Raw genomic sequence first — 13,551 nt, forward strand, 5'->3', positions numbered from 1 at the left:
ATACTAACACTGACTACTGATCAATTCTACATCTTGTGCCTTCGGAATGTTATCGCGGATCACCGGATACGGTGGTAATTATGGGGAGTTTGAGCTTTGAACGTTTGCGTGATTTTTACTACATATGTGGTATACTCAAAGTCAAAAATTTTTTTCGGGTAAACTTTTATTAAGTGTTTAGAAGAGCTTTTTTTACTAGTGATACAACACAATACAATTTCGTATACTAGTCTTACATACTTATTTAAAATCAATCTTTCGTTTACTTTCGATCGTTTTGCATGTTATTGTAAAATAAATAAAAAATTGTGTTCTAAATGAATTTTAGTGGTCAATGGATAAGCAGATTTAAACCTTTTGATAAGGAACATCTGTAATTAATAAAATAATATATTTACAAACGGCTGTATAAAAAATACTCTTTTAATTTTTTAAAAACGTTAATATAATTAAACAAGGAAACATTAAAATTCACCTAGTGCTCGTAACAGTTGAAAATTATATAATATTCCTTTTTAAGCATAAAAATAAACAGCTCGATAAATTGCATTTAATACAAATACATGCAAAAAGTGCACCTTTCCGTGGAATAGCACAATATCGTGAATTCGTAGCAAATTTAAATACAACATCTATTAAGATCCAGGTGTAACAAATTTGTGAGTCACGCGTTCCAGGTCACTATCTGGCTATTACCAGCGCTTATTATAATGACCACCGCGAAGAGATTTAATCGCGCGTTCCAATACACGTCTGCTCGCGATGACAGATAGTAACGAAATGCGTTTAAATGGATATATCGTGGATGCGTGCGCGCAGGGAATAATGAGCAGGTGAGCGCTTATCGGTGGCGTGTCAACTTACGTGTCGTTATTGTAAGCTAAATTAGTGGACATTTTGTTTTCAGACACTGTTCCTTGTTACCGCTGATAGGTAATTTATTTGTGAATTTAATAGAATTAATGTTGTGTCGTATTGTGTGGAACGCTGTTTATGGTTATGCTCGTGGTTTGAAATATAAAATTGTATTGCGATATTAGTCCGCTGGAATATTTATAATTTTCGTTTAATGGAAACTTACACACATGTCGATTGAAGCAGTGGCGATCTGAAAAATATGCAGATAAATTGAAATATTTTTTTGCACATTCACATGTGGGTGAATAGTGAATACCTACCTTTATGAACACAATACCGTCTGTACTTTCAAATTCATAAAAAAAATTCCTCATCTAATATTATTTTCTCTCTTATTACAGAACTTACCAAAATTAAGCAGATTTGAAACGCATTTTGATTTTATCAATATGTATTGCGTATTTTGCTCCAGAACACATTTCCGCACATCAACGGATGATCTCCATATCTTGAGCTCTTGTCAGCCGATGGTATCAGCCTTATCACCATCACTCAGAGTCAATCAAATGATAGGTAGACGATTGACGTGATATCAATACAAATTGAAAACAATATTGAGAACATTGCATTTTATAATACAAGGACGATGCAAGTGCTGATTTTGTTGTTAAATAAATGTTTATAAGATTTTTTTTTTATATTTAAGATCCGCCAAGTAAATTCGTAATTAACATAAATTAGTAAACAAGAGGATGTTATGAACAAATAAATAATAAATGTAAATAAGATGAAAATCTAATTTTTAAATTAGATCGATGGAATAATTCAAATTAAATTTTAACATGATAATACATTAAGATTTATAAAAAAATCTGTTTATTATTTATTTATTTTAGTGATTTCGGGTTAATTAAAAACACACGACGTCCTATTGCAAAGTCTCAAAAAACAAGTCCTGCTACAGTCGATAGATCATACTTACTTATAGATAACTAGCGGTCCGCCCCGGCTTCGCCCGTGGTACTTACATATTTCGCAATAAAAGGTAGTCTATTTTCTTTCTCAGGGTCTAGAGGTAAAGATTGTCTGTGCCAAATATCATCAAAATCGGTTGAGAGGTTAAGGGTGCACTCACACACATCAGTCACCGTCAAGTCACCGATGACTGATCGGTGACGGTTTGTGTACGTATCCACAAACACCAGTCACCGTCATGTTGTCCGTCAGTCACGTCGCCGGTTTGACTGAATCATTGAACACATACATCAGGTTAGTGAGTGATTAGACGTGTGTCACGCTAGAGAACATGTAGCAATTGACGGTAGCACGACGCTGACTGAACTGAGACGTGACGGCACCGGGTGAGTGGGGATAAAAGTATGATACATGTATGGAAAGATTATTTGACGTGCCTGACCGGGGACGTCACTGATAGATTTCGTGCCGGCGACTGTCGTGTGGGAACAGAGTCATACTAGAACTATTGATACATATTTTTTTTTAATCCTGTCCGGTGACGTGCCGTGACGGTGACTGATGTGTGTGAGTGCACCCTTAAGCGGGAAAGCGTAACAGACAGACAGAGTTACTTTCGCATTTATAATATTAGTAGTAGGTAATTATTATCAATTATTAAGAAATAGGAAGATGTATTTATTTTACAAAATCATAATTATATTTTGTTACAATTAACCTTTGTTTTACAATAATCACATGTGACATCGCACGCGAGGTTCCGTGGTCATGAAAACAAAATAACAGTTACAATTATTTTAAACCGAATTTATGTCGTGGATGTCCTTTTTTCCTGTTTGTTTGGCTATTAAGATATTTGTTGATATTTCTCAAAAATACTGAATCGATTTTGTTAAAATTTGGAGTGTGAAGGACATCAATTAAAATTATAGTCTTGATAATTAAATATAGACTAGCGACTACAGAAATTATGTGGCCTAGAAGTTTATCTAGTTATCCAAATCATGCAAGTGCTATCAATGTTTGACATTTCTCATCATTATCATCTTCATCGGTCGTTGACATGTGACATCTACTGACTACTAGAGTGCGTTTCACGAAAGAGTTCCCCTGCCTTTATGTTGGCTTACCTGACTGTCAAAAACGAAGAAACGAGAATATTTTCTCTGTCATTTTTTATTAAAAAAAAATATTTTCGTTTTTGACAGTCAGGTAAGCCAACATAACGGCAGGGGAACTCTTTCGTGAAACGCACTCTAACCCACACTTGGCCATTGTGATTAACTACGACCTCAATTTTTCAAGTCATTTTGCAGTGGGGAACGGAATAGACTGGGACGGTGAATAACTGACCTTACCTACACCATCTCTAATAACCAATTTACATAAATATTACCCAGATAATATAATACAGTCAACACAAACCCATTCAAACATTCACATTTCTGCGACTAATAAAAACGGGCTCATAATCAGCACCTAATTGACTTTACCTCACATCAAAGTTACATTGACCCCTGTCCACCGTTTCACGAAGTATTCTTGCCAATTCATTTAAACTTTTCCCGCCTGTTTATTTGGTAATGGCAACACTGAGGCGAAAATGATCCAACTTAGATTGCAACTCCATAACTGGGAATTGACTGTGTTTTTATGTTGCCATGTTTTTACATTAAACTAGGATTATTTCTGAATTATTTTGCTTATGTAGAGCGGGATGTTTAAGTTGAAGATTTTTTGGTTATGGAAGTGAATCCATTTAATGTGTATGGTACTTTAATTTATATTACTATTGTGTATTTCTATTAATTTAAAAATATATTCTCTACTTTCAATGAAATTTACCTATTTATTCACATTAAGTCTGAAAAGTGCTGATAAGAGAATAAATAAATAATTCGTAATTTTATGTTGAAAAGGTAGGTAACTAATTCAAGGAGGTCCTTTTCGGGAAATTATTACAAGAAGTAATTTTAATTCATTAAATATTATAAATGCGAAAGCTCAAAGAAATTTAATATATTCTCAGTATCGGTTGTATATATTTTTGCACGCCTCATAAGCGAAGCGTTGAGGTGGGTACTACTGTCACTTCGCGCAAAACATCTGATTTTTCAAACTTAAAATGTCTTTATGTATCATACATTGCACTTGTAAGATAATACATACACACACATATTAAGAAAAAACACTATTTTTAACGTTCATGATATTTTTGATGTCATTTTTGTTATTTAAACTAGTTAAAAAACAGTTTAAAAAAGTTCTGTCTTGGACGTCCGTGTGTCTGTATGTGCGGATCCTTTTTCTTGTTAACACGATAGCGACCGAAATACTTTACTAATCGAGTCTTTTTTTTCTCTTACGCTTGAGTATGCTCAGCTCAGGAATAGAACCCTTTCATTTTTCAGGGTCTGATTCGATGTGGTTTAATTGTTATTAAATAAACAAAAATAATAATTAATAAATATTTATTAAAAAAAAATATGAGGCGTGCACTTTTGGATTTTCCAAATTATTTCTAGCTTCGCTTCGTGGTGGCTCCAACCACGTGGTATTAGCGTAATGATATATATATCAGGTATACCTTAGCCTTTATAAAGCCTTCGTCGATAAATGTGCTAACACCGAAATAATATTATAATAATATTAAGTATATTTTTATAATATTATTTATATTTACTATTTAGCATAAGTGGTTGGGAAAATTCATTTTCTAACATTTTTCATAATATTGATATGACATAAAACCATTTTCGGCAATATCTATAACGCATTAATATAATCAAATAAATATTTTATAACATCCACTTAGCACTTAGTAACTGTATTATTCTTCCAATGAATAAGGAAATAATTACACATAATTAATAAATGATACATAGAATTATAGATTGTTTTATTCCAATAAATTAATGATTAGTGATTACATTCACATCTTACGCTAATGTGTTGAACTCAAATAAAGTAACACCTTGGTAATAAAATATTACTAGAAGATAGTGCTTTAGCGTGTCAATAATAAATTCAATACATTTTAATAATTTCATTTTACCATATTTGTACTTCAATAGACTCTATATTGTAATTATAAATAGTATATTCTTTATCTTCATGTCGCAATTATTGACGCGGATAGTCATGTTAAAGTTGTATAATTTGTCGAATTGTTAATGGGTCCAATTTATATAATATAAATATTTTTATATAAAAAAGTGATCTTGTTAGGTCCTGGTAATATTTTTTGTATAAATTATAAAACACATTATAAATATCAGCATTCACAACATATTATTATATTTTAGTTTTACCTGGAAAAAAAAAGAAAATCTTTGCGGAGCAAAAAAAATGGTAGAAGGAACGTTTTATTAAAGAAAATCATTTTAAATTAAACCTTAAATGAATAATTTTACATGCACATCTTTAATTTTATTTTGTTTTAATTAAAATCAAACTTTGATTCAAAATACATATTACAACTTTACTTGAGCCTAAATTCGCCAATCTGAACAACTAGCGCCATCTCTTGGTAGATTGCAGAAGCTAAAACATTTAATTTCCCGCTGTTATTATTTCAAGAATTAAGAAATATTTATAAATTGTATGTTTTTAGAGTGTATTTTATTAACAAAAATTAATCTGTATTACATTTATTACAAAATTTAAATATGTATTTCAATAATAGAAATAAAAAGTTTTTGTCTTACTTAAGTGGCAGACATACAAACACTTAGTTTTTATTTACTATTTTATAAAATGTTTCAATGTCATTTTATTATTTCAACCTAAATTTATAATTTTGTAGGTAAAATAAAATTTATTTTAATTTTTAAAACATTCAGAAGTTGTCTTTTCAGATAGACGCAAACCGTATTTTATCGTGTTTAACCATGATAATTAAATTCAAAAAGACCCTATTATAATATTAACTGTATTATAATTATGTAATAAAAATAGCTTCTGTATAGAAGCGAGCATTTGCTTATAATGCAAAATAACAGGCTCAAGTTACACGACGGTCATTCTCATGTGTTTTTATTTATCATGTTTAATTAAGCGAATCGTGGCCCGATAGCCATTGTCCGACTTACCTGTTCAACGATTTAAATCTCTTCGACCGGTTACACCGGCTGTCCACCTTTTATTTTTCAATAATTTATTTACTTCAATATACCACAACACAGATCAAGGCGAACCTTTGCATTTTACCTCTTAATAACACCAATAATATGAAATGTTTTAAAGTTGCAATTAATTTAAAAATATAATCTTCATTTGAATAACTTTTTTACATTGGCAACATTACTTTGATAAAGTCTTCATAAATCTGTAACATTGTTTTAATCATCGTGTTCTGTTTTTGAATGTTCGCGTCGAGCGCGCGATTGAAGTCGCATTTCGCGCCACACGTACGTCATGCAACGCGTCGCGCGCGTTTGCTGTCAGTTGAATCCGTCACGCCGGAGGCGGGACGCCAACAAACTCAGAGGAATAATAGGTTTATTCCTCTGAGCCAACAAACGACTCGACCAACTTCGAACGATTCCGGCTCACTTCGTTCTGTCTCCCTCTTGTAGCTGTAAAGTGAGCTGAGTCACACGTTGCTCTGACAATTATTTTGCTTTTAAATTCATTATACGTGTTAAATCTTGATGGTAAGTTAATTTTATAATTTCTTTTGACCCATAAATGTATTTAAAGTTGTATATTCATCTTATCATTCCGTAAATTGTGTTTAACCCGTATGGGAAGTATTGTTGCAATAATGATCTTTTTTATCTACAAATCTTTATGGCTATGAACAGATACGATTTCCTAAAAATCTAAATAAATTTACCCTTGTTATAGCAAGCTCTATTTTCAGTTTTATGAATGAAATATTATATCTTCAAGTTCTAACCTCAAAATGTTTGATGCTTATAGTTTCCAAACAAGTATTCATAGATGGCGCTCTAACAAAAAGATGTCCAACGGCTCTCAACTTTTGCCTTAGTTTTATGTGACCGATATAAACTCAGTTTTTTAAAACATGATAGTTGTCTTTTTTCAATATATTTAAAGAATAATGTTCTCAAATGACGCTTACCAAAATGTATTCCAATCGCTTAACTTTCTGTTTAGTATTGAATAACAATAATACAAAAATTGATAGTCCATTCAGCATTATGGAGATGGAGTTTTGCAAAAAAATCACGCGTTCGAAGATATATTTCTTGTCCCACGTTGTTTTTGTTTGAGAGCATTATGCAAACCTCGTAAATCTGTCACACGGGACGCGTCTAATCTTGCCTTTATGACGAGTGATGCATTGCTGCCATTGTCTATAGCGGCCGTAAATTTTATTTTTTTAAACATTACTGTTACAAATATTATAATGGCGCAATAGTTTTCTATTGTGATGCTACTTTTACTTCTAGTTTTGACGCAATTTTTGTTCGTAACAACAAACTTTTTGCTCTATCCCTCTCACTGCAGCACTTTTGTTGATTTAAAAACATGTAAGATTTACCATAATTAAATTGAATTACCTACTCAATCCATTATGACTTAGGTAATCTCGAAAATTATTTCCCCGAATTATCCTAATTACTAAAAATATTAATTTAAAAAATGCATGCAGTAAAAAGCAGATTGGACTGAAGTCTATTGTTGTTCGCCATAAAGAGGAATAGACCATAAATATAATATAATGGATTTAGAGGGCTGTATGTCGGACACATTTTTAAAATAAACAATTCTCGTTGGGGAATCGCTAATTAATAATAAATCAACAGCGGGGATTAGCGTGACGTCACGGGACAAAATAATGCTTCCGCTTTAATTTATATTATTTTTATTTACTAATTTATTGCCTTGGACACCGCCCTGGAATTTAGGGGTATGACCAACAATTCCGTTGGTGTTTTCTTAGTTTAAATTCGGCAGAGTTTCTGTACGTTTTTATTGTGTGTGTTTTTACATTCCGTCTCATATATCTAACTTAAACTTACGGACTTAATTATTCTAAGCTTACGGATGTAAGAAATTTTATAAGTATGAATCGGGTGTAAAGTGTAAACATGAATCGATCATCATTTTGAAACCAATAATTATAACAGTTATTGTTTTAAGTGCATATGTATTATTAAGCATACTATTATTATTGAAAAAAATTATCATGGGATACATTTAAAATTAATTCATTACAATAAAAAAAAAACAATGTAGCGGCAGCCCTATCGGGAGAGCACTTGATATCTGTTATTACGCACTGTATAAGAGTGGTACCTTTTGCATCTGATCGGTCAGCAGCAGACGTCATGTGTATTGAGTGATAGAGCGCCGGATGACGCTTTTTGACACACGTGTCACTGTTCGATGAATCCAGGGCTGCCTCCATCATTTATTTTTAATTTATGCTAGAAATAAATATTTTCAATATTAGGAGCTATATTTCCCAAAGCTGCTCTTTCTTTGTCTATTAAATGAAAGGTCAGAAAACTGATAGGTATGACGTGAAATAATTTTGTTTGATTTCAGAGAGTCCACAAGGTCTCTCCTGTTCTCAATCGATACTATTACTTTAATTACTTATGTGGCCACATATTTAAAAACATTAATCTATAAAAAAGTTTAACTTTAGCTTAACACAAGTTCATTTGAAGTTCTTCAAAACCATTAATTAAAGTAAAAAGTGAGATGTTAGATATGCTAGCAATTCCTTAATTTATTCGTACCGCAGTCTGTTTGAGAGTGGCTTGCGTGTCCCACTGAAAACTCGGATGAATTATGTTTCAATGTAATGGGCTGGAATACGGAAAGGTCGTGTGATATACGGACAGATAGCTACTAAATTTTATTCATATGAGCTATGTATTGAAAACAATTGAAGGCATCCGGTTTAATGGCCGTTTTGTTTTGACTGTTTCTATAAGCGGTAGGTACACGAATTGGTAGCTTGTTTGCATATCGTGATTCTTGTAATGAAATGGCTGTAGATTGGGCCAAGGTGCAGTATTGCATTATTACCTTAATATATTCTATACACTAGGTACAGTGGTTAACTAAGAAGTTTATGGTTCGATAACCGTTTGGAGAAAATACAAAGTTTCAGCTAAAAGCCTAATCGTCGATTTATAGTCACAAGTAAAGTAGGTACATGATTGGAATACATTTAAAGTTTTATTTTTATCTGATGTTTAGTGTACCTGTGTACCTAAGACACCATACACAGTGATACACTATCAATAAAAAGTACAATTCTAATTTCTCGATTCCATTATAACATTTTCGACCGACTCATCTGTAGCAAATCTGCGATATTCATAAATTAATCAATATTTCACACCTCAAAACATATCCAAATAATTTAAAGGTGTAATTAAATGAAAACAAATGCTTGCTTGGTATCCATAGATTCCGAATTCTGATTATATCATAAAATCAACATGGCGCCCCACGGCTTGACCTTTTGACAGAAATTCTTGGTCAAACTAGTTAAATTAAAATGCGACGTGTGGGAGGATCCGACCATTTGTATTAATGTAACCTAATAATGCTTTAATGAATTTAAATTAAATTTCCCATTGATTGTTATGATTTATTTGCGTGTTGTTGATAAATTCGTATTAACGTCACGTTTAGCAAAAACTAAATCAATTTTTTGTTCAATATTTCCAAGAATACTTTTTTGTGTTATACGACATACGTGCGAAAGGAAATAAACATTGATTTCTTATTTAAATCATTCAGGTTCAGAATAAATAATTGAAAATTTAGAGCTGTTTTAAACATTAACGAACAAAGACGAGACTAGTTTATTCCCATGTCTTGGCTGCTCCTTGAAGAAGATAGAATAACGGATTTTGACGGCACAAGAACGCTGTATATCTATCCCTCAGGAACCGTTCTTTGTAATGGGATAAGTTACTCTGCAAAACTCTATAAGGATAAAAAGTTATACATATATGAAAATCTGAGTTGTGTATTAAATATATGATCGATTTGTATTTAGACATTAAATATGTTCAAATATTATACCTAGACATCAACGTAGTTATCTATATCACACTAAACTTTTTATTAAAAAACGGTAAATATACTTAGTAATTATAAGTCAATCAGAATTTGCATTACAAACTGATATAGGTAGGTACATACCTTCGTTTTTATCTTATCTACCATTAAAAATTAAGTTATCACCAAAGCAGTCAAAATGAACTATGTTTTAGGTATTTTTTTATAGATTAACATACTTACCTATGCATCAGTTGCTCTTTGTTGAAGAACTGCAACAGATGCTATATTTTAATACATAAAAAATGATATCAAACAATTCAGTTATCACGAATATCTAAATAACACAGTCGTCAAAATTTCTTGTATCAGGACAATAATTCATACATACTCGTACACAATAAAACCTTTTTCCATCCCCAACCGACATAAATAAGATATGTTATTTTAGTCAATATATCACATGACAGGTGGTAGATATTATAATTACAAAGCCCGTATTGTCATCGGGATAAGGGTGAAAATCGAGTCGTCATTTGTTGATTTTAATCAAAGTCCAAAGGCTCGACTCATGCACAGGATGCTTCGCAATTAACTTTCGATTAATTATGATCTCGAGTCAATCGATTTGTATCGATTTATTTGGAGTGCTTGAAATGGTAAGGTAATAGGTATATTTGTTACGTAGCGTACACAGCAATCAATAATTGTAATTATTACTATCTTCTAGTACCTACTTCATGGGAGCAAAATAATAATCTTGGTTCTTTTTGTGTTGGGACTTTAACTTGAAATGGCATACTTTGTACTGTTATACAACTAAACAATTTCAATTTAATGTTCTGATACATGCATATAATATATAGGTATCTATTATACCTACCCACTAAAGAAATAATATAAAAAAATTTCATCCCTAATAATATAGAAGCCCTTCTTAATATTTCATCCATAATAATAATCCCTAATTTAAAACTATTCAATAGATTGCTGAATATTTTACAATCAGATATGCATAAAACATCAGCCTGTATAAATTTGACGTTTGATCATCTTAATGCAATATTATATATCTGTCACCTTATGTGATTTAGGTTTCACATAATCGTTATAAATGTGGTCGTTCAATGGCATTCTGTTATGTGACGAGAGCTTTTGAAATACTAATATTTTACGGGATTAAAATCCACGTGAAATAATAATTATCCATTTCATTCGCGATAAATTAAATAAACTTAAAAGTATACTAAAGACAGCTGACGTTACAAGGATATTGTTTAATTAATACGAAACGTGAAATGAAATATGTATTAACATCGGGCTAATTATAACTAAAATTGACTATCCATATGGTGCATAAATTCTATCTACCGTTCCAATTCCTTTGGCAGACTTACAACTGCGCCTGGCCGTTATTACAGGTGTATTATGATTTACTGCACTCATTAACTCACACTGACACTATCAACTTTATTATAATTATTACCTTTTATTTACGATTAAATAAATTACGGCACAAAATTACCGCTTACAATTACAAATGAAGCCGCTAACGCCATCTAGTATTGGCCGCCGAAACTATTTAATGTTCATTTGACAGCGCGCCAATCGAGTTTTGCGTAATGTCAAATTTGAAATAATTGGTACAGATAATGAAAAAAATAGTGATGGGTTGATGTGTTCGATTGTGCAGCGGAGTGAATGTACGTTGCGTCGGCGTCTGACGCGGCAAAGCGCTAATCGATGCGCGCACTGCGCTGTCTTCCGACGGCGGCCATTACGCACCTTTATGACCACCCAGCCGCCGCGCCCGGCCCGCTACCCCCGCTCTAAGGCGAATGACGAATCAATATGCCGCCAACCGACTCAACACTTATTTATTTGACACGATTTATTAGCCGAATGCCTGTAAACTTTTATGCGGCGCGGAGGGATGCTTTATGATGGACACGGCGGTGATAAAATTCTATGTTTTCTGCCGTCTACTTTTATTGCGATTGGAGCAGATGTCTGTCGTTCGTTCCTGCGGTATTATTCGTAAATTTTAACGGTGCTACGTGTCTGTTCGTCTATCGTTTATGGGGGTCTCGATTTTGGACGTGACTGGTCATTCAATATATCAGCTCACGTTGGCTTATTGGAACCGGCAGCGGCATGATGGAGATGTTCTCCTGCAACTGTAGCACGATCATTGATATAAATGGTTACATTCGAAGGGAAAATGTTAAACTTCTGATCAAACTAAAGTGGAGTTTAAAAGAATAGCTTCTATGGCAGAAACACGACTAGATTAAAGCTTACAAATGGCATAAATACAGAGATGGTCCTATAATAATTTGCATGATGTGGACCGTATCTCTTGTTAATTTAATTTTTCGATGAATTTGGTTGAACATGAATTCTTCAATAAGTTAACGAATGAACAAATTTGAATTCTTTCGTGCAAATATTCCTAATCCGAAAGTCAATTACAACTACCTAGGTAGGTGCTGCCATTCATTATCTTTACCAAGAAGCTTCGATAATAATTTTCTGCAATCTATATCTTTGATGATAAATTGCTAATATTCAAAATAAGGATTCTGTATCCGTAGGATATTTTCTGGTCTGTTATTCGCAACTTCTACATAAAAAATAAAACATTTTACAGCAAGTACCCAGGGTACTTGTATTATGCTAGTATTTAATATGTATCTTCCTTCTGTAGTTCCCTTCACATTACAGTAACTCCACTCAACTAATTAACTCGCAAAAATTACAAATGAAAATTCTCGCTAGCTTTTGCGTTTGTTTTAAACAAAATGGTTGACGGAAGCGCGTAATTTTCACAAATATAGGAAGGAAGGCGCCGTTTCCGGCCGCTTTCGATGGTTTTATGCTAATCTTGGCTATTTGCTTTCTTTTTAGCGACAATTATTCACGGCCGCGGTCACCCTTCAAGGAATTAACGCTGTGACCATAAACATTTTAGTAGTGAGCGATTGAATCTCAGTACAGCCGTTAAATTGAACTTGGGTTCTCTTTTAATTGTATTTTTAATAACATAAACATAAAAAAGTTACCTGGTGGCCGTCTGTATCTTGGGATGTCAGAAGACTCTTCCTGAATTTACTTACCTGAATACTAAACTTAGCTTCATCTACCCTCTTCAATTCATAAATTCCAACCTTCATTTTCTTACTATTTTTCTAGTAGTAGACAAGCTTTATGATTGAATACCATATAAAAAGTTACTCAATCGTCTAGTCTACATCTAAACCAAGGACTCATGTAGTCACTTACACGAGTTCAAATTGAATACAGTCCTGAATCTACCCGAGTGTATACTGTATACAGACAAACAGGCTAATCCAACCTTATCGTAAATTGTCACATTATGACGTGCGGAACGATCGCGGGGTGAGTGGGCGCGGAGCGCGGGGCTACCGAGTTTTCTAATTTCGCCCCTTCGCTTTATGCGCTAATTCGTGTAAGCAGTTTCTAACGCGTTGTTTCAAACCTCTACCACATTACACTTTCCACTTAAAACACCCCTATCGCAATGGTGTAAGGTCGTTTTTTGAAATAGCATCGCAACTTGCCAATTGACAAGAGACGCAGAATTTACATACATTCCTTGTTTCGGTTTTTAAATCGTGCATTAGCTGTGCTAATTGTCTATGCCATGAACGTTCTAAATTAAAAAGCTACTTATTGTTTATGTTTTGTTTGTAATGCTCTTCA

At 32.9% G+C, this 13,551-nt stretch overlaps 1 protein-coding gene and 1 long non-coding RNA gene across 2 annotated transcripts in view; both read left to right on the plus strand.

The window, feature by feature from the left end:
* Nucleotides 1–13,551, plus strand: part of LOC149486210 (uncharacterized) — a 493,671-nt gene that overhangs the window by 86,184 nt on the left and 393,936 nt on the right. The gene's annotated exons all lie outside the window — the stretch shown is intronic.
* LOC149486212 (uncharacterized) overlaps nt 6,398–13,551 on the plus strand; it is a 28,774-nt gene continuing 21,620 nt past the window's right edge. Inside the window, exon 1 of the mRNA XM_089699546.1 lies at nt 6,398–6,488. Coding sequence (XP_089555672.1) covers nt 6,486–6,488 — 3 coding nt within the window. The 5' untranslated portion in view covers nt 6,398–6,485. The remainder of the gene's footprint in view (nt 6,489–13,551) is intronic.

The sequence above is a fragment of the Colias philodice genome, chromosome 9, assembly GCF_061535455.1.
Source record: "Colias philodice isolate Cphi_HAF_F1 chromosome 9, ilColPhil1 Martin Lab GWU primary, whole genome shotgun sequence".
NCBI classification, from domain to species: domain Eukaryota; kingdom Metazoa; phylum Arthropoda; class Insecta; order Lepidoptera; family Pieridae; genus Colias; species Colias philodice.